We start from the raw sequence: 22,708 nt of genomic DNA, 5'->3' as shown, positions 1-22,708 counted from the left end.
GTACTATGGAAGCTCCAGCTCGCTAACAAGGTAGTCACCTTATCTTATCTTACAAGGTCACCGCATATCATGAGCCTCTACAAGCTCAGCAAAGTTGTCCAGATAGATGTCTGCCTGAACCAAAGATTTTACAAAGATGGCTGCAGTTTGAACATGCAGTTTCTTCACACCATAGTGGATGCCAAGATCCTGAGAAAGCAAATAATTGTAGGTTCCCTGACCCAAGTTAATTCCAGCAGAAAAGGAGAAGGGGTGACTACAGCATTGGAGAGGAGAGCTAAGAAGGCCAAACTAAACACAAAGTGCACCTGAATTTCTGGGCCTTACTCAGCTTAAAAGTTCCAGAGTAGGAAAGTTCATACTGTAAACTCCCAGTTTCTCTCTTCAATGACACTGTCTACAGCAAAATCCTGGGTGGAATGCCAAAGAACTATGCATATTACACTCCTGCATCAGAGCAGAGTGAAACTACAGAGTTGAAGTAATGAAACTGATATTCTTAACTGAATTGACAGCTGATACTAGGGTTGACAGGTCCCCTGGAGCCCATCCCAAGGGACAGGGGAGATCATGTGGGGCGCACAGTGGGAAACTTAATTTGGGGGCCAATTTTAATCAAATCAGCTCCCCACAGGGGCCTTCCCTTCTTTGTTGTACTTAGAATGACATCATTCCCGTTGCGACAAGGAAGAGCTCCAGAGTGCAAAAGCACGCTCTAGAACTCCTGGACCTAGTCCCCATGCTTCTCTCCCCTCTCCACTGGCTAGGTGAGTGGTGGCGGGTGGCAGAGGCTGGCAGCACAGGATCCCCCACTCCCACCAAGAGACAGGGGACTGGTAACCCTATCCAGTACAGTACATATTGCCACCTTTCCTGCAAGGCCAGCTACCAGACTCTAGATCACCTCATAACAGTATATTTGGGGTTGCCTTTTCCCAAAATTAGCCAATTGCAGACAATGAAAATACAAGAAACTTGCAGAGCATTTGCCAGCATTCCGTCCCATATTTGAACAGTCCTTGAGTTCAGTAAGCAAAGCTCCATTGTTCCAGTTTGATTTGTTTCCTTCAGTTTTTCAGGACACAGAAAAATGCTTGTTTTTCAGCATACATATTTTTAATGAATTCTGCAGATTTGTTTTGCTCAATCATAATAACATGCTAATTGAAATTATACTGATAGGAAGCTAACATCCAAATGAATGGCTCATACATTTTACAAAGGTCATTGATAATAGACATTGTTTAACTATTTCATGATAGTATTGAGCATCTGTTACTAATGGTAAGGTCTCAGCTGTGTTTCTAAATGTGTTATGAATTAGCCAATTCTGAGAGTTACACTGATGTACTTAAATCAGTTTATGTCATTAGAGAAAAGAAAAATTATGGTAATAATTCAAGCTAGCTCGTAATTTTCATCATGATTTCATTCATTTTGATTTTTCCCCTCAGAGCGATTCAACGTATACCTTATGCCTACACCAAATTTAGATATCTATGGAGAATGTACAATGCAGATCACTCATGAAAACATCTATCTCTGGGATATCCACAATGCTAAAGTGAAGCTTGTCATGTGGCCTCTAAGTTCACTAAGGAGATATGGGCGTGACTCGACATGGTTCACGTTTGAATCTGGAAGGTAAGAGAGATGGAAGTATGACAAATAGGCTTGCTCACATTACTGGCACCTTAACAGGCCAGTCCATATAAGGCAATTTGAAGCACTTATTTCAAGTGGAAAATTCAAACGCTTCTGCCTTTGAACTGTCTGCAACATCCATCTCTGTCTGTCTGTGATTTTTTAAATGCACTGTAGTACAAAAATATTTATAAATTTATGGAGGAGTTTCATTTTTATTTTGTTTTTTGTTTAGAACATTTGTGTGCTATCTCTCCAGATCCTGCTCAAGGGAGCTCACAAGTAAAACATTACTAACAAGCCAATAAAACAAGCCTAACCAATATAAACATGTCAATAAAAATAGGTGAGAACATACAACAAACAGAGCAGTCTAAAAATGATATTGATAAAGCAGTCCTCAGGGTTGGAGCAGACTATAGAAACAGCTTTATAAAGAGGTAGATTCCACTAGTTAAAAGCCTGGGAGAATTGGCCTCTGCCTTATTGAAAGAAAGAGCCCAGCAGACTTCAAGGGAGAATGCATTCCAGAGTCCAGGTGCTACCACTGAAAAAGCCCTGTCTCCGATCATCACCCACCTCACCACTGTAGAGAAAAGGCGTGCTAGACAATATGAGAAGAAGTGGTCCTTCAAGTATCTTGGCCCCCATTTCTTATTTCAAGTATAAATATCTGTGGGTTCTAAATGTTTTGCTACATTGTATTTCTGTGTTCCCATTACAATGTCCTTGAAATGCCAAAATAGTGTTGTGTTATTTTGTATTGTACTGGAACTCAGTTTATTCTGTTCAGTATTGGGACCGGCCATCGTTTAATATTGGAAGTAGCCCAAAAGAAAATATTCCTAAAGCAATAGTTATCTTTTTTGTGGGCATGTACTTTAATTTAAATCTAATAGAGCATAGAACAACTTCGTAAAGAAAACTAAGTAATTGGACATGGTGATTCATTGCCCATCTAGTAGAATTTCCTCTCTTTTTTCACCTCATACGCCAAATCCCTAAGAATAACCCAATACATATGCTAATTTTACATAAGAGCCCTGTTGCATCAGATCAGTGGTTCATCTAGGCCAGCATGCTGTCTCACTCAGTTACGCTGGAGGACAATCAAGAGGGCATAAAGGCCAAGACTGAGGCCGTCTCTTGTTGTTGCCTCCTGGTGCTGGTATTCAGAGGTTTACTGCCTCTGAAGGTGGAGGTTTCCTTTAGCCAACATGGCTACTAGCTACTGATAGACCTCTCCTCCATGAATCTGTCTGATCTCCCTTTAAAGCTGTCTGTGCCTGTGGCTGTCACTGCATCATCTGGCAGCAAATTCCTCATTTACACTTGTGTAAAGAAGAATTTCCTTTTCTCTGTCCTGAATCTACTGTAAGCTGCCTAAAACCCATCAGTTCCTTTTCTGTAAACTTCAATTCTTACAAGCTATTTATGGGTTTATACTAACTCAAAATCTGCCATTTAATTCGATACCTAATTAGCCACTTTATTTGATAAGTTCATCACTTTATGGAATGTATATTGTTCAGCAGTGATTTTTCTCCTATAATTTTCCTTTTCTAACATATCTTTGTAGGATATTTTAGTGAATCCAAGGTCACGACTAAACATTATACATGAATACATATAACAAAATCTCTACTAGTGCTTTTGCTAAGGAAAATGTATATCATGAGGGCAGTTTTCAGGAGAGTAAGGCAATAGCATGCTTGTACCCATTTGTTGCCTTTCTACTGTATCTTCCATTCCAAACCAAATGGTTCTAGATGGATGGTTACAAAAGTAAACCCGGAAAGCTACTTTGTGGGGGTGAGGAAAGACACCCACCAAGCAGAAAAGGAGTTCATCTGTTCCTCTCTACTTCTCTTCTGATGATCGTGCCTTCCTGAGTCTGTTTTTTATTGATTTAAGAATAGGCCATCAAGAGGTTTTTTTATATACATTTGTGGATAAGAGTAAGTTGGTCCCTGGAATAGTTTTCCGTGATTCATTATACCTGAAATACATTAGAAGCTGCACAACATTGAAAAAATTGGGGGCAGGGAACCCCCTGCGGTTAAATACAGATTTAATTGCTGTTCTTGTGCTCAAAGTCCATTTTCATGGATACAGTAACCTTGAAAATAATCTTGAAAGTAACTTAGCTATTGAGTTATATTATTAATATTATTATTATTATCTCTTCACTTTGCCAAGTAATTGATGTATCATTTTTCTCAGCATAAAGCTGTACAGATAACAGGGTTGTGTATACCAAAAAGTTTGGGTTTGGGTGCCTGCCATTCTTCCCAAGTCAAGTTTTGGATAGATTGAAAAGTAATTTCCATGTAGGTCAGGTTACTAGCCTCCAGGTGGGGCCTACAGATCTCCCAGAATTATGACTGATCTCCAGACAATAGAGATCTGTTCTCCTGGAAAAAAATACCTTATTTGAAGGGTAGGCTCTATGGCATTATAACTTGTTGAGCTCCAGACCCTCCTCAAACCCCTCCCAGAAGAGACATTGTTGCACCCATTGGGAGCACACATACCGATGTGTGTCCCAGAGTGCCTGCCAGTGGTGGGTAACCTCTGGGGGGCTTGCCACCTCCTGCCGATCACTGGCAGATTGGCGGGCAAAGAATCAAACCCGCAGAAGTTTGCTTGCCACTGTCAGGCACCTGGAAACCATAGGCTTTGCCACCAGAATCTCCTGGTATTCCCCAGTCCAGAGCTGGCAACCCTAGACACAAGTAAAAGACAGACAACCACTTTTTTCATGGTGGGTTGCTTGAAGAAAACGTTTCTGATCAAACAGTGCCATCCTAAACACAGTTATAACCTTCTAGGGCCATTGACCTCAAGTCTACTAATCTGCAAGTAGTGGAAAAATAATTCAGTTCAGTGATATGCTTAATATAGCCATAGCAGTAAGAACTACCTTACTGAAATAAACTGAATAAGCTGAAGAAAATTTCGGTTGGTTAATCTGAAGTCTTCCTGCATACTATATGTACAATTTCTAAATTGTTTTCCACATAAAGTATTTTTTAAATATTTGAATTACTCAGATAAGATAATAATTAAGACCATGTGAATGTTAGAAGTCTACTAAGAGGAGTTAGGTTTGCCAGAGAAAATAAAGGGCCTGTATCATTTGAAAACTTGATAAACATAAGGTTTCTTTCAGAAGCACTGTACATTTTTCCAAGTCAAAAGAGATGATAGGAGCTGAACAGAATTTGTCCAGTGTCTTGAGACTGTGATTCCTCCAATTGTGCCTCTGTTTTGAACTAAACTTCACAGTGAGAGTACCTTGTTTAATCTGAAAAAACAAGAATTCAGTTGGAAAGGAAATGCAGATGTGCACAAAAGAGCATGTTCAAACATTCTATGAGTATAAAGGACCTTCAAGTGCACATCCCCTCAGAATTCAGGTGAAGTACAAGTACACTATGGTTTGGAGCTTTCAATAAATATATAAACTTGAGGATATGCGCTAAAGAAGACTGCAAAATTTTCCGCTAAGATTTTGTGCATGAGAGTTGTACAGCTGGTTCTTACATAACTCCATAGTGATTTGAGTCAGTTCAGTTCACAGTCAATGGTGAATCAATCAATGGTCAGTTCATATTTCTCTTTCCTTCTGCCTGTCTGGGTTCATTAAAGATTTCCATCTCCAGTGGAATTCATTTTCAGCATAACAATACCTTTCTCATTCTTTCACTGCTCCATTCTTCATGGGCCAGCCATATTTCATTTCACATAGGATATTTGAAATGAAAAATTTACTTTACAAATATATGGTGTTTTTTTTCTTCCATGGCTTTTTAAAACCAGAGACTTCAGACTAGTGAAACAAAGAGAAGGTGTTCTTGGACATACAGGATTGTTGAGGTTAGAAATATAGTAATCAATTCATTATGTTTGCTTCGTTGAGGGGAATCAAGTATTCGAAATTTGTAATAGTATTAATATTTAGCAGGGTATAATAGACTTTAGAATCTGTAGTTCACAATATCAGAAATAAACAAGGGTTTCTTGGCACATTGAAGACTAACATTTGGTTTCCATAAGATTTCTGCACGATTTTTCCCCATCACTTCTGCCCCATACTGCTTCAATTTATCCCCTGATTTCCCATGCATTTTTCTGCCTTTAGTTTACACTTTGAGACTGTGTTGTTCTCCATTTTTTTCTGATTCTTTTGAGAACATTTTACCCCAGTCTTTTTCTGGAAGCCCATTTTGAGACAATTTTTTCTTCATGCTTAATGTTCCTTTTAGTTTTGTTTTTCCTTCCCGCTCCCACCCTCCTCCAACTCACTTTTTGATGATTGGACATTTATCATCGTCAGACCTCTCAATCTCCTCCCCACATTCCTCCTCTTCCTGGTTTTGTTATCTTTCTTTTTAATCATCATTTTCATAGCTATATTGATCTACTGTTGTATTAATAGACACAGCAGATTCTCTGAATTCTCAGCTTTTATTTTTCTAAAACAATATGTCTCTAGCGCCTTCCATTGTGGAGATAGGCCTTTTTCTTTATAACTACACAAGGGAAGGGGCTAGAGACTTATTTTTTTCAAAAAATTAAAGCTGATTTAGAGAATCTGCTGCATCTATTGTTACATATATGGTTTTATATAGCAATATGAAAATGATTTAAAAAAATAATTGCAAAAGTGCTGGTGGCCCAGTGGAAGAAGGGTGACCACTTCTGGCACCAAAAAAACCCAGCATGGTTTTAAAAGCACATATCTACTGCTGCTGCTCTGGGTGCCAACCCAACAGAGATCAGTTTGCCCTGTTGGTGCCAACCACTGCCTCCTGGCTCTGAATCAGCCTAGGCAGGGTTTTCTAGTTTGAACCATGGAGGCTCACTTCGGTATGGGTGGCAGAGCTGCTCCCATTTTAAGCTTCCCCGTGCAAAGATTTCCCCATGTGTTTACTTTTGATCTTTAAAAAAAAAAACAGCCCTTGTATCGATATACCAATATAAGCATGCACAAAAAATAAAAGAGGGTTCTGTGACATCACCAATGATACCACTGATGACAACAGCACCATCACTAGAAAATCCTGATAATTTAAGGCACACACAGAACGAAATAAACTGACTCCACAACTGTAAAAATTCTGAGGGAGGAAAGACATGCAGAAGAACTATATCTAAGCCAATTCCAATGCTTGGGGATTGACTGCTAAGAAAATCAGGAATAAGTCAAGTGTGCAGAAATGCCCCATATGTAGCACCCACTTTTTCAGATGATAGTATTCATTTGATTTAGAAAAAATCAAAATGGGAGGGTCAAGGGATCATGTTATACAGGAAATACAGAGTAAAATATAATTGTGTAAAATTCAGATGTAATCAAGAAGAAATATACACACCATTCAATAGTTATGCTAAGCTAGTTAACAGCTTTAATGAGTGTGGAATCCTATGTTTTGTGAAGGTAGTTGTATTTGTAGTGACATTTGCATCCTTAGCATCCATTCAACTCAGCATAAGGAGGTAGTGCGAAGTAGGGTTAAGGTCTGATTAAAAAAAATGTTATAAATTCAGATCCAGAATTGGGGGAGGGGTAGACCTTTATCTTAGTTGTTGTTGTTTTTTTGTGTAGGACATTACTTTTTCTGGATTTTTTTCCCCCACATTCTGGAATTTCAGGACTATTCTTTTCAATGTTGAACCAATTTGAGGGTCTGGGGCAGCTGTTTTTAGATATTGGCACCAAATGTTCACAGAACACAGCCCTTCCACTAAGTATCAGACATAATAGACCAAAGGGGTTGATTTGACAGACCTCCAACGAAGCAGGTGCCTTTCAGTGGATGTGCACGTCTCTCCACTGATTCCTTTTGAGGGAAATGATGGTGGCTCAACAGGAGAGGACGTCCCACTGGCATTTTAAAAATTCCTGTATGCATTCATTTTTAATGTGCTCTTACAGTGACCAACAATCTTAAAAATTACCTTTCTGCTGAAAACTCTGCATTTCTCATCCTTCCTGGTTTCTTCCTTTCATAAAGGAAGACCTCCTTTGCAGAAAACCTCCCCCTCCTCCCTGCAACATTTGAAAAAGTTCATTTTAAAAAATAGTATGTATGTCTATAATTGGATGTGATGAGTCAGTCAGCCAGTTTTATGACACTCGTGCCTTCAGTCTGGGCATCCACTGGAAGGGTAATTTAGTTAGTAATTAATACTACTATTATTTAAGGAGCTCCTGAAGGAGGAACAATAGGTACCAACAATGGGTTGGGGCATGGAAGTCTGAAGGCTAAGTTATGTTTGTTTATAACTTGTCTCCACATTCACCATTTTGATCAGACTCACACATCTGCTTCAAGAACATTGCTTGAAAACATTAGAAGCTGATTTTTCTGGTGGGTGGTGTGGGTTGAGAAGGAGGCTCTTGCTTTCCCACAGCCTTTTTCCTGATCCTAAAAAAGCATAGTACCAGGGGATAGTCGTTTGCAAAATTTGGAGCTGCACATGGAGTAATCAGAGCACTCACATAAACATGTTCATGGAAATTCCTTCTCTGGGACTTGTCTCCAAAGGTGATTGGATGGGAGCAATCACCTTCTTATCCCTGCAAGGATCTGATTGGAAGGGAGAGATGCCACTTTGGCGTAGTGGTTAAGAGCAGTGGGACTCTAATCTGGAGAACCAGGTTTGATTCCCCACTCCTCCATTTGTAACCGGCACGATGGCCTTGGATCACTCACAGCTGTTCCAGAGCTCTCTCAGCCCCACCCACCTCACAGGGTGATTGTCGTGGGGATAATAATAGCATACATTGTAAACCGCTCTGAGTGGGTGTTAATTTGTCCTTAAGGGTGGTATATAAATGCTATTGTTGTTGTTATTGTTGTTATTCAAATTTCACACAACACAATCAGTGATAAAGATCACGTTATCATTGATTAGCCTTGCTGAGCTGATACAAGTTTCCACCAGAGACCTAAGTATCAGTCAGGTATCGGTATAAAATGTACTCTGTTCCAAGTAACACTGTCTTTTGCAGTTCTGTAGGTATTAATTTAGAAAGCTGCAGTTTTTCATATAAGTTGTGAAGATTTTCAAAATAGTTCCCAGTGCCCCGATGACAGTGGGGACTACTGTTGTGTTCTTCATCCATAGTTGAGTGGTTTCTATTGTCAGATCTCTATATTTAATCACAAATTCTTGTTCTTTTTCTTCAACTCTGGCATCCCCCGGAACTGCAATGTCAATTAGCCAAACTTTTTGATGTTTTTTCCACAACTCTTATGTCTGGTGTATTATGTTCAAGGTGTTGATCAGTTTGTATTCTAAAATCCCATAAGAGCTTGCCTTGATCATTCTAGCACCTTTTCCACCTGCTGTTCCCATGAATTCTTTGATACTGGCAGATTATACTTTTTACTCAATGACCAATTAATCAGCTTTGCGACCCTGTCATGTCTAGCTTAAATAAGGTGGGATACAGTTTCATCTTTTTCCTGGCAAAGTCAACATTTTGGATTTTCACTGATTTTCTGAACTTTGACTTTCATAACATTTGTTTGCAATGCTTGTTCTTGTGCTGCAAAGATCAGACCTTCAGGTTCTTTCTTGGTACCCATCTTTAACCATGCCCAAGTTAAGCTGTTGTCACTTTTTCGTTCAATATCTTTTAGATTTTGTCCACGTAAGGGTTTGTTCTTCCAACCATTTAATCTATTCTCAAACTGTTTCTTGTTGTATTCAGCCTTTGTTTTGGTTGTTTTTAATATTTTATCTGTTTTCACAGCCTGAAGTAATTTTTCTGTTCTTCTACTGATGTAATCATTCAGGCCTCTCTTTTCTTCTTCTACCACCTGATGTACTTGTAACAGTCCTCTTCCACCAATTTTTTGTGGTAAATATAACCTATCAACATCATTTTTTGGGTGTAAAGAGTGATGCATGTTCATTAGTTTTCGCGTTTTTTGATCCAATTTTTCTAAATCGCTTTGAGTCCAATCTGTTATTCCAGCTGGATATCTGATCGCTGGAATCGCCCATGTATTTATGGCCTTGATTGTATTTCCACCATTTAATTTTGACTTCAGAATTTTTAATACTCTCTTGATATATTCTTTCTGAGTCATTTCTTTTACTTTCACATGCACGATGTTATCCAATTCTAATATTCCAAGATATTTATAATTTTCATTATTTGATAATGATTTCTAATGTCACCATTTTCAAGTTTTATTCTGTCAATCTTTTTTTACTTTTCCACATTACTTGTAGAGTACTGCACATTTGTCTAAGCCAAATTTCATTTGAATATCATCACTGTACATTTTCACTATATTAAGCAATGATTCAAGTTCAGTGGGGCTCTTTGCATACAATTTCAAAGCATCCACGTACAGGAGGTGGTTTATTTTCCCAGCCTGATCAGAAATATAATAGCTCATTTTTATTTAGGAACAGCCTGATATTTTCTCTAATTCCAAAAATTTCCAGGCAGGTATAAATCCAACTGTGTGGCAATGAATCAAATGCTCTTTGTAGTCAATCCATGCCATATTCAGATTCGTTTTTCTTCTTCTTGAATTTTTCAGTACCATTTTGTCAATTAGCAGTTGATCTTTAGTGCCTCTTGACTTTTTAAAATTGCCTTTCTGCTCAACAGGGTACATATTATTCTCCATTAAATAATCATATACTGATGTTGCTAATATCCTTGGGGAAAGTTTGAATGTTGTTGAAAGGCATGTGATTGGGCAGTAGTTGCCAGGTTCATTGCATTTTCCTTCATCCGTCACAATCAGAAATGTGCGGCCTTTTGTGAGCCATTCTTCACTGGTGGAATTTCATTGAATTGCACTGTCATGCGTTGATAAAAACTTGTTAGATGCTTTAACCAAAATCCATACAATTCATCTGGCCCAGGTGCACTCCAGTTCTTCACATTCTCCACTTGTCTAGCAAGCATTTCAGTTGTTATTACCACAGTATTCATCCGTTTCCCTTTAAATTCTTTACTAATGCCTTTATTCCATGGGGCACTTCTGTTATGTTCTACTGGGCTTTCCCAAATTTCTTGCCAAAATTTCAGGGCATCTTCTTTACATGGGGTGATGTTACTCTGTGCTGCATTGCTTTGAAATTGCAAATTTTCTTTATACTATTTTATTCACCCATCATATCTTTCTATTTTCTTTGCTGTTGCTGTTACCCATTGTTTTAGTTCTTCTATAATTTCAGCAATTGTTTTCCTTTCCCAATCATACCTTTGGCATAGCCTATCTTTTATCTCATTTTTTCAATTTTCCATCTTTCAGGTATTTCAGATTAGTGATCGCTCCACCTAGTTTATTAATCTTTTCCAGTCGAATTTTCTGTTTTGGTGTGCCAGGCTTTCTCTTTTTTGGTAATTTGTAGCCAAGTTCTGCTGTTGTTATAGCAGCTGTACTGTACATAAGTTTATTTGTTTCTTTTAACGTGTTGGTTGAAATTGTATTGATGACATCATTGGCTACATTCAGTAAAATTTCCACTTGTTTTCTTCGTATTTGGCGAATTATAGACAGTCTTTGTTGTTCACAGCTTTGGCAGACATGACTCAATTTTTTTTCTTTCAGAACACTTTGCTGTTCATTCATATCATTATTATCAGGCTGTTCTTTTGTTGTGACTTTAGCCTGTTCAGCCATGATGCTTTCCCTTCTTTGGTCATTATTTTTTGTTGCTTCTTTTTTTTGCCAGTTTCTCCAATTCTTGCAATTCCAGTTCCGTGAAAACTGTATTCTGAATAATGAACCGTCTTTGATCCATTATTCTCTGCTCTGTTATGCCACAGTTTGGGTGTTTTTCTTTCCAAATTTGCATCATTCTTTTCTAGAAACCCCGAGCAGATGGATTTGCCTTATAATAACATTTCATTATTTCTCAATTTTTGGTTTGTCCAAGTTTTGCACTTATTTTGTTCCAGTAGCAGTGCAGCAGTCTCTCCTGGGTCCTCCACAGAGTCTGCTGAGCCCTGTAGCCCACTTATCAACAGGTGTCCAGGAGCCATAGCACCTGCCACGGTCCTTTTTGACTCAAGTGATGGCCGATCCAGTATGGATTTCTGTTTATTTCATCTCATCATAACTGATGGTTGTTGGATGCCGTTAGTCTGGCTCCTCAGTCAAGACCTGTCTGGTTTGGGCGACCCTACTGGTAGCAACGTTACCACCAGCATAGCTCTCAGCCTCATCGGAGCACACAAGCCCCACCACCACTACAAGGTGGCACCCTTGGTGGGAATTATTGCTGCTGCTTCTGCCTGGAAAATCAGGAGAAATAAAGAAAAACAAGATGCCTACTGCTCTGACATAAACAACTGAACACAAAAAACAACACAGAATTTTCAAGGGGTGTTTCTGGTAATGCCTAAGAATCCCAGATTTGTGTTACCATTCTGAAAAAGCATGGTAACCTCCTGAAACTGCAATTTTCTTGTATATTTTTGTATCAGAAATTTTGGAATGCACGCCACAAAATCTCCTCATGCTACGTAGGCAAGCATGTGTAGCTGCTGACACTTAATTAACTGTCTCCTAACTCCACGTGGCTCATTCTGTAGCCAGGGGAGCTGGCAGCATGGAGTACCAATTCAGCATGCAGCCACAGAAAATTCTGCAGGTGAGAAGAGTTGCCATGTGGGTTCTACTGGGAAGCAATTCTGGGTGAGGTTTATTGTGCAGGGTTGGCAGCCTCTTCTGCATGTGTTTTTCTTTGACACAAGCTCTGTTCCCAAGTGAATTAGAAGTAGCATAGCTTAAATTCAGTATCCTTCCCAGCAGGCCTCAACAGGGCGGGTTATTTCTTCAGAGCAAGTCTAATATAGTATTTAACAAGATTTTTCTGTTGGAGGAAGTTGTGGCTAATTAGGCATGTGTCATTGGACCACCTCCACTCCATTTATCTCTGCTTGGAAGTTTGTGAGGGTTTAGTCAGTTATCCTGTAAACTGAGATCCCATCAGAAGGGTTTCTTAATACACTTCATGAGTTGGCAGCAGAGAAGAAAAAAATTGTGGGTTGAAGTCCTCATTTCATCCCCCCCCCCGCCCCACCATCACACTCACATGCAAAGAATGAGTGCTTGTCTTCTTTCTTCTCTCCCCTCTCCCCCTGTTCCTTTGGTTTGTTACATTCTTTCTTTCTTCAGGGCTTTATACAAATAAGTCCTGAGGTGTTAAATTATGTGTGATTATTTGTAAGACTTTCTGCACTTGGGATCACTTAAAACAGATCAGTCAAAACAAGCAGTCTTGTGGTCCCTTGAAGATTTATGGAAGCGTAAGCTTTTGCCAAGCAGGCTATTACAGACAGTGTCTCGGCTATGGGGAAATCCTTGTGCATCCTTTTGCATTGTATTTATTTTTCTATTCTTTTACTTCATTTATACCCCACCTTTCTCCCCATTGGGAACCCAAAGCAGCTTACATTGTTCTCCTGAAATCCATTTTCCCCCTCTTAACAACCCTATGTAGTAGTATGTGATTGGCCCTATTTTCTTTCCCCCATTAAGCATCTTTGCATTTTGTGTCTCATTATATTCAATGGGGCTTATTCCCACCAATAATTCATGTCTCATGTAGTACATAGCAGTATTCTAGCTTACAGAGACATCTGAACAGCATACTCAAAATTGCTGCAGTATAGACTTTAACTCTAGATTTTGATGCAATAGTTCAGAGCAAGAGATGTCAGTTATCAAAGATTGTTAAATAAAGGAAATGCATGTTTTAAACATTTGTATTTCAAGTAAAAATAATATCATTAATTGAGTTTCCCTGTGTCCTTTATAAAGATTATATCTCCGGTACCTGGCATTAAACTATATCGTACACATGACCCAGCCCAACAAAATGACATTTATATCAGATCTAGCCCTCATAACAAATTACCATGCTTGGTATAAAGTGTTTTTCTTCTGCTGTATTCACTTATTTGAAGACTAGGTGCCCACATATTTTCAATATGTATATGAAAATATGGCCATAAAAATGGACTGTTACTGAATCAGTGGATGACTGCCAGCTCCAACTTGCCTTCCTGTTCCTAACTGGTTTTGGCCCACTTTTCCCCTCCTTGTACCCCTGTTTACAGAAGCCTTCTGCTTCATGTGCTCTTCTTTCATTCTTAGCATCTCTTCATTGTATCATCTGCTCCCGTCTCTCAGTCCACTGCAGACATCTTCCCTGTTCACTTATCCTCTGCTTTTTCCTCCTTTCCTAAGCTCTTCACCCTGTCTTGGCTTGCTTCCTTTTTTCAGGAGCGCTGTATTTGCTTTGCCTGAAATATTACTGATTGCCTTATGGATATTATCAGGTTTTCTACTTCAAGGCATTTTGAATTTCAGTGACATTGTTGGAAGGCAAGTATTTTCTGTAGAGCGGCAAACTGGTTTTGAGTACCAGCAGATATTAACAAGTTAATAAGGGTGCAACCTTTACTTATTTCAGATAAATTTTTCATTGTAGGCTTACATGCTGGTACTTAGAATTGAAATAATTGGCTAGATCCGGACTTAATGAGCAATTTCCACCCGTTCTTCCTTCCTGCTGCAGATCCCACTCATGCCAGTGCTCCCCCAGGAGCAGCATTTTGCGGAAATCAGGGGACTGAAGTAGGAGGTGAGAGACAGGAAATTTCCATCCAGCCATTAGAAAATTTAGCGTGAGTTCTACCTAATAATTATAAGTATGAGATGAGGAATGTGATAAATGTATTGGATGGTGATTAGTTATTTAGGATGGGGGGTTTGTTGTCTTTTAATTTATATAGTCCTTCTGTGCAGCTCTTAGATTAAATGGAGGGGCAGGGATTACTGAAATGGGACATCACTGAGGAGCTGCCATAGAGGGTCTGCCTTGGTTAATAATTGGATGGGAGATCTCCAAGGAAGACTAGGATCACTATGCAGAGGCAGGCAATGGCAAACTACATCTGTTAGTCTCTTGGCTTGAAAACCCCAGCAGGGGTCACCGTAAATCAGCTACAACTTGACGGTACTCTCCAGCACCACCAGAGGGACTACAGTCAACCTATTACTTGCAGTTTGCTTTGAGTTTTATGATGTTGTGTTCCCATCTAGGCCTGTAAGGTAGTTAAGATACTGGAAGTGGAAAGACAGGCTTGCTTACTCAGACATGTGGAATATTATACAGATAGATATAATTTCCTATTATAGCTCCCTTTTACAAGTATGCTAACAGCATCAAACATTCCATTAGCCCACATACCTGTCATATTAGGCAGAAATATTGTACCTGCATTGATACCATAAAATTGGTTGTAACATGGTAAATTCCTCTGGTTATCAAAAGTTGTCGATAAGTATGCATAGGGAGAATCTTATAGTGCAACCATCAGGGTTTCAATGTACATTACCTGCGTAAAAGCGCCTACCTCACGATGTAACAAAGCTGTGTCAAAATTGTTTCCATCACATTGGAGATTAATATATGTCTGACTTTACTTTTAGATTCTGATACACCGATCCTGAACATTCATCAAATTACATATTCTGTTACTTCTGTGGTATGTTAGTGTGTTTATAAGAGAGCATATAACCCACTTCTTACTTCTCTTAAGATCTGTAAATCTAGACTGTGCTTCAGACCATCAGGTTATTGATAAATTTTAACATGATTATCACATGATCTCTTATATATCATTGAATTAATACTGATATAGTATTTTATGAAGTTGATGCCCATGTGATCATACTGTTAAATGCAGATTTCCCTCATTCATAAAAGGTCTAGACCTCTGGCTTTTCTCTAATGCTTTTCTTACTTCTAGTGTTATTTCCAGTCTTGAAGCTGAGCTGGTAAAAGAAAGACCTTGGAGGAGAAATTGATATGGGGGAGCAAATATGGCATTTCTTATATCCATTATCTCAGAAATGAGGTGTGATTTAATGCTCACCACTTCTAATTACCCTCAGCATTTGCTATATGTACTGACAGGGAAAATCATAAGCTAAAACATGCAACAATTTCACATGTTCTTCTCAGTAATAAAGCTATGAATATTCCACAATACCTACTGACTCATCAAGTTTGCTAATATATTGTGGAATAGATACTGTGAGGAAATAGACTTGCAAGCCTATTCCAGTGTTTCCAGGAGCTTGGTAAAGTTCCACTGCCATCAGAGGTCCATGTCTGGCGAGGCACCCTTTTGCTTACTCCCAGGAGTACCAATTTCTCTATAGGTAGTAACTGCTGTTATCGACAAATCTTTAGGAGTATCTCCTGTTAGAATGATTTGTACTTCTAGCACTATTTACTTCATTGTTGTTTAGAAGCTCCTTCTAGTTGTGCCATCTCCTGTTTCTCTTGTACTAGCAGTATGGGGGCTGTCTCTTGCTCTTTCACACTTTATGGAGGATGCTATCCCTGCCTTTCTCCCTCTGAGGCGGAGGACATCTTGGGTGATTCCCACCATCCAATCAGGGAGGCAGGAACTAACTTTCTTCCTCTTCCTGTCTAGCCTGTGGGACCACCCTCTCTTCAGTTCTGTTCCTGCCTCCAGGGAGAGCAGTTCTGCAGCAGACTAGCTCTGCTGCCTTTTTTCTCTCTATCTCTTGTGTATCTTTCTTCTTCCTCAAATCATTCTTTACCTTACTCCTTACTTACTTCATTACCTTACTCTACTCCCATTTCCTCTTCTTTTGCTCCTCTTGCCAAAGAAAGAAAAGAAGAGGAAGAGATGGTCTCTAGAGAGTCATCGGACTCTGAGGAAAGCTTCATGGAGAAGAATTTGGGCTGTTCTCATGGAGAGCCATCCTTCCGGTGGCGGGAACAGGCCCAGCCAGCACCAGCATGCCTCTGAGGCTGTATGGGTTCCCTGGCAAGGAGAATATGGGCTGTTCCCATGGAGTGCCGTCCTACCGATGGCGGGAACAGGCCCAGCCGGCACCAACATGCCTCTGAGGCTGTATGTGTTCCCCAGCAAGGAAATGGCCTTGGAAGAGACGCAGGCCTCTCAACAGCCCCCTCTTCCACAGAGGGAGCTTGTTCAAACAGCGTGCCTCAGCCAGCCAGCTGAGAACAGCGCCACCTGGTGGAGCTCAATTTTGGCGGGAAACAACGCAATGCACTTGCCAATCTCCTGGCAGGAGAAACACGGCTGAAACATAATCCAGACACCCAGAGCTCCAGCCGACAAGCCCAGGAGGGCCACGTAAGTGTTCCCCTGAGCGTGTTATACCTCCAGAATTCCTGTCAGCAATTAGACTGGCTGTGAGGGAGAAAATCCTGTTACTTTACCAGTCAGAAGCACCTTGGCCCTATAAAGATTCCAGGAATCTCCTCAGCCCTGGCTCCATGTGAATGTGCCCATGCCAATCTCCTGCCTGGAGATTTTACAGCAGGCCTTTCCCCTTTGGATTTAGCCCTGCTTTTACAACAGGATCTAGCCCTGCCTTTCCCTGTCAGATGGGTAATGTATAAAGGGCGCAATTTTGCCGGTGTCTTTGAACCTTTTAACTCTTAAGACTAACCAGGAGAGAGGAAATAGTGGTGTGGTGTCTACCTCCTCCTCCCTCCATGAGTAAGGCTGTAGCTCTGTGGAAGAGCTTCTGCTTTGTATGCAAAAGATCCAGGTTTGTTCCCCTTAACTCCAGTTTAAAAGATTAGGTAGATGAGGAGAGGAAAAAAAAAAACCTCTTTCTGAGACCCTGGTGACCTGCTGCCAGTCTGAGGAGAGAACACTGACCGATGGTCTGAGTCAGAATAAGGCAGTTTGTAACGTTTATAATTCAGGGATCCCCACGGAGCAGGGGAATCACCCTCAGATGGAGTTTGTAATGACAGGGAGAAGGATGAATTCCTTCAGATGTGGAAAAGGAAGAAATATCCCTACCAGAACAGTCAGTCCAGCTGTCAGAATCTGAGGTCTACCAGTATTTACACCTAAGACATTCTCAGCCTTAGAGCTGTAAAAATTAGCCTTGGGGGAGTAGGACCCTTAGACTGGGAATACTAAATCCAGCCCAGGGAAACGAGTCACTTCCTCGTGAAGGTTCCTCAGGAAAGGTCCTCCCATTTCCAGAATATTTGTGGAGAAGGTTCAAGGCTGAGTGTTCTACACCATAAACCAATTAATAATCCCCAAACTTGGTCTCCCCCCCCCCAAAAAAACCCCTGTACTTACTACCTTTTTTGCTATGAGTTGTTGCAGGTACCTGCGATGGAACCTCCAGTGGCTACTCTTCAGTCATCTGGGCTCTGGTCAGAAGATGGGTAAGGATCAGTCAGAGACCACTTAGACAAGAAGAGAGAGGCCATGCTAACAAGAGCTCACGAGTCCATGACCATGGCTATTAAGGCTACAGCTATTGTCTCTATTGCCTCAAGAGTGTCAGGAGTATGGATCTGGAAACTGATCCAACTCCTCCTGTACAACAATAGCTGCCCCCATTGAAGGGGCAAACAGAAATGTAAGGGCCAATACCTTCAAGACAGACATCATCCTGGATACATTTACCTTTTTCTTCTAGGATTATGGTCTTGACAGCAGTGACAAGCTGGCACGCTTGAGTAAGAGCATGGCCAGCAGATTCACACTCTAAAATTATCATCCTGGCTTACCTCTTTCAGAGAGACAAGCTATTTGGGGGTGCCATGGGAAAGATCTAGATTGAGACCTAGGACAGAAGAATGTGTTGCCAAAAACACTCAAACAGTCTGAGAGGAGATCCATCGGACCTCAGCCTTTTATTCATAACACACACTACTAAGGTCCAGACAAGATTCCAAATGGCCATCCTGAGGTTAATCTAGGCAACCCTTTAATAAGGGTGTGTGTGTCTTTTTAAGACCACACTTGTAGTATAACGGTTAAATAACTGAACAGTGATGCAGTACTCTGTAGGTTTACTTCTCACTGCTGCCATGAACTTGCCACATGGTCTTGGATAAACCAGTCCTCTCAGTCCCAGCTCTCCAGCTGTATTGTGGGGATAATGCTTACCTTTTCCCAAGATCAAACAGCCAGTTCTCCACACGAGGAAAGAGATCAACCTTAATACCCAGATCTCTAAGACAGAACTTGCTAGCTGTCCCGTGAGAGGCCAACTACTCTTTACCATCAAGCTTAGGTTGACAAGCAGGCAGGCCTTACACATAGTCTCACAAGGCTATTCCATACAATTTGAAAGCTGCCCTCCAGAAAGGGGTCTACTTAATCTTCTTCTCAGTCCCTAAAAAGAATAGGGACTGGAGGGTGTTATTAGACCTCAAGTTTTTTGAACAAGTTTATCAAATTATATCACTTCTGAATGGAGACTCTGTGCTCAGTCGCAGTGACTAATCAATCAGAAGAACACATGACATCTACAGATCTCACAGAGACATACCTCCATGTACCAATTCTGACAGCCCATCAAAATTATCTAAGATTTTATGTTTTTTAAATAAATAAATAAATAAATAAATAAATAATAATAATAATAATAAAAACAAAAATTGGCAGTTCTGAGCCATCCTGTTTTGGCCTGTCCATCACACCAAGAGTATTTACAAAATTCATGTTCAACCCCATCATACGTTTCAGAGACGGGGTATTCATGTTCACTTGGATCTCCTGATCGGTTCAAGAGAAAATCTCACCACAACACTCAATTCACCATTCAGTTCCTACAAGCCTGAACACCTGGGTTAGATCACAGTCACCAAAAGGGTTTTTTCTATCCCTCACCAAAGAAAAGGTCAGGAAGACCAAACTGCTGACTGAGACTGTCATCAGAGTGCAAAATAACTACTCACAGCACTACTGAAACTGATGGGTTTGCTAGTTGCTACCTACAATGCAATACCTTTGGGGTCGTCTATAGGCAAGACCACTTCAGACCTTACTTAGATCTGATTAACAACAGATCATGGAGAAGACAGATCTTCCCATTCAGATACCACTTCAGATCAAAACCCATCTGAGCTAAGGTCACCAACCCAATACAAAGCAAAAGATTCATTATCCTTCAAGAACAACAAATATTTACAGGTGTAAGAATCAGGTTAGGCATGTCTTCCTATCAATGACGTAGAAAGGGGAGCAATTTGTCTGGCCCTTTTCCAGTTCAGAGCTCTGTATGGACAAGGTTGCAGACAAAACATATATAAACAAGCAGGGGGGATTCAAGACCTTGAAGTGACACAGGTGGCAGCAAGGATACTTACCTGGGAGGATGGTCACCTAGCTTCAATCAGAACTGTACACATCAAAGGCATTTCCAATGCCCAGGCAGACTGGCTGAGGGGACAACGGGTATAGTCCCTTAAGAAACATCTCATAACATTGCACTTCACAACACCTAATGAACCTGTGTGCGCCCCAACACAGCCATCAACTACTGGGGTACATGACAAGATTTGTTCTACTCACAAGCAGGTGCCCTGACATTGCAGTGACCATTAGGCCTCCTCTATGTATTACTACCCTTACCAGTAACAGACCATGCCTTTCCACCCTCCAACAGATGGTGATATTTCCACCTCTCATCCTACTGACCTATCCGGTCAAGTTACAGCAGGGGCCGATTTGGCTCCCTCATTTAGACTTATTCTGCTTAACCGTGTGGAAATAGAAAGGAGCACCTTCCTAAGATGGGAATATTTCTGAGAGGTGGCCGACATTCTCCTAGCATTCAGAAAACAGTTTATGCTCAGAATTTACAACTCTTATTGGGAAGCCCTTGCTCAGTAGACATTTTACACAGCCCTGACCAAGCATCCATTTGAACCAGTCAAGGATGTTCCCCTGAGAAGGCTGAGAATGACGACTATCTTCCTTATTATGTTCGCGTCTGCCAGAAGATTTAGTCAGACCTGAACTCTGTATCTTTCCCAATAGTAAGGTGATGCCTCGTACTGTCTTCCAAAACCGTATTCCAAACTGCATAGTTTGCAAGAGATAAGGCTACCATATTTATACCTGTACCCTAAATAGACTAGGGAGGGGCTCTGACACAACCTAGATGTCAGAAGGAGGATTAAGGCCTCTGCTCCGAATATTGCAATTTAGAAAAGTCAGTCTTACTGTTCTTAAATATATCTCATCTCAGTTTAGGGAAGAAAATGTCTTCAGCAGCAGTAGGTGCCAATAGCAAAACATACACTATCGAAACTCCTAAAAACTCTTTTTGCAGAGGTTCCTTGTGGGATACCAGCTCACTCTTTGAGGGATGCTACTACCAGTGCAGCGTTACACGGGAACACTTTTGTAGAAGGCTGCAAGTTTGTCAGTCTTGACCTTATTAAGATGCTACAAATCGAATCTATATGATTCAGCGGACAGCGACTGTAGTGGAAAAGTACTGCAGTGCGTGATCATGGACGGAGACCACATCCCACCCAGAAACTGGAAACTGCTTTGGGAGCACCCAAGATGTCCTCCGCCTCAGAGGGAGAACGGACCTTTGGACACTTACCGTGAAGGGTCCTTCTCCTCTGAGGAAAGGAGGACATCTTGCCCTCCCCGGGTCTCCGTCCTTCTCTACCCTGCTGCCTCATTCTTATACCTCCTCCGGGTTATGCTTTATTTACAGTACATGTTAATGCAACAGGTGTTTTTTCTCTCAGTATTAACAGTTGCTGAATGATAAATTCAATGTTACTGCTTTGTGGAGTCACCTGAACTGAAGAGAGGGTGGTCCCACAGGCTAGACAGGAAGAGGAAGAAAGTTAGTTCCTGCCTCCCTGATTGGATGGTGGGAATCACCCAAGATGTCCTCCTTTCCTCAGAGGAGAAGGACCCTTCACGGTAAGTGTCCAAAGGTCCGTTTTACTGATCTTTGGAAACAGGGACCAAATTACATGTGTTATGATTACAGAGCAGGCTTCAAGCATTCAGGATAAAAGAAAGCTTAATACATGAATAAAAGGAGTACACATGGTTTGTACAAACATTAGGCTGAGCAAAGATAAAAAGAAACAGTGTAAACAGACAGTCCTATAAACCCTAACTATATACTTATCCTAAATGATGTTATATTAGGATAGGCCAGTATCTCTTAAATTTGCAACATTAAAAATTTCTCTATTACCTTAGTTTTCATAGTTTAGGACTTCTTCTCATTGTCCGTTGACATGTGGTTGTAAAGACTTGAGTCTTTCATGGCTTGAATACAGAAGAACAAGAGATAAGAGCAGAGACCTCCTCTTTCATCTCTGGAGACTCTATAATCTCCATTTGGGAATATATCACCCCCTGTCTCTAATCTCCCTGACCCCAAACAAAGAAAAATCTCAAGTGATTTTTTTCTAAATTGCCTCACCGCTGCATGAAGTGTTTATGCCTAGCATTGGAATCAGAAAACAACCTCAGATTTTTCTGAATGGTTAGGAAAAATCAAGGACATCTACATCATTGTAACAACAACAACAACAATATTTGATTTATATACCACCCTTCAGGACAACTTAGCTACTGTTTACAACGTATGTTATTATTATCCCCACAGCAATCACCCTGTGAGGTGGGTGGGGCTGAGAGAGCTTCTAGAAGCTGTGACTGACCCAATGTCACCCAGCTGGCTTCAAGCAGAGGAGTGGGGAATCAAACCCGGTTCTCCAGATTAGAGTCCCACCACTCTTAATCACGACACCAAACTTGTAAAACTTATTTTGTCACAAAAGGACAATGTATCATCTTTTTTTACTCTCTGTGGCCTTCAGTAATTAGCCAAACTGAGCTGAAAGGGAAAAGTTCTGTTGTACCATTTTTGTATTGTTAGAAATGAAAAATAATAATACTAAACAAAAGAAATAATACTAAACAAAAGAAAGAAATGCGATCTAGCCTTTGGGCTTTCTTGTTCTCTCTTTTAGGTAGGACAGTAGAGCCTCATCCATTGCCTCATCCATTCAGAGCTATGTGCATCTCTGAGCACTGGAGTGTAAGTTCAATAACTCATTCCCCATACCTTTTCTCTTTGCCAGCTATAAACTTCTGGCCAGGCTTTTGTACATACACAGAGTGCAGTCCCAGTTATTGTAATATGATCTCTAGGGTGAAAGGCATTTCTCCACAGATACCATTACTCTCTGCTACCAC

General features: G+C 40.5%; 1 protein-coding gene across 1 annotated transcript in view; it reads left to right on the top strand.

The window, feature by feature from the left end:
- DOK6 (docking protein 6) overlaps nucleotides 1–22,708 on the top strand; it is a 339,970-nt gene that overhangs the window by 234,660 nt on the left and 82,602 nt on the right. The window contains exon 5 of the mRNA XM_054985983.1: nucleotides 1,455–1,644. Coding sequence (XP_054841958.1) covers nucleotides 1,455–1,644 — 190 coding nt within the window. The remainder of the gene's footprint in view (nucleotides 1–1,454; nucleotides 1,645–22,708) is intronic.

The sequence above is a fragment of the Eublepharis macularius genome, chromosome 7 (assembly GCF_028583425.1).
Source record: "Eublepharis macularius isolate TG4126 chromosome 7, MPM_Emac_v1.0, whole genome shotgun sequence".
Lineage (NCBI taxonomy): Eukaryota > Metazoa > Chordata > Lepidosauria > Squamata > Eublepharidae > Eublepharis > Eublepharis macularius.
This window is presented reverse-complemented; position numbering and strand designations above follow the sequence as displayed.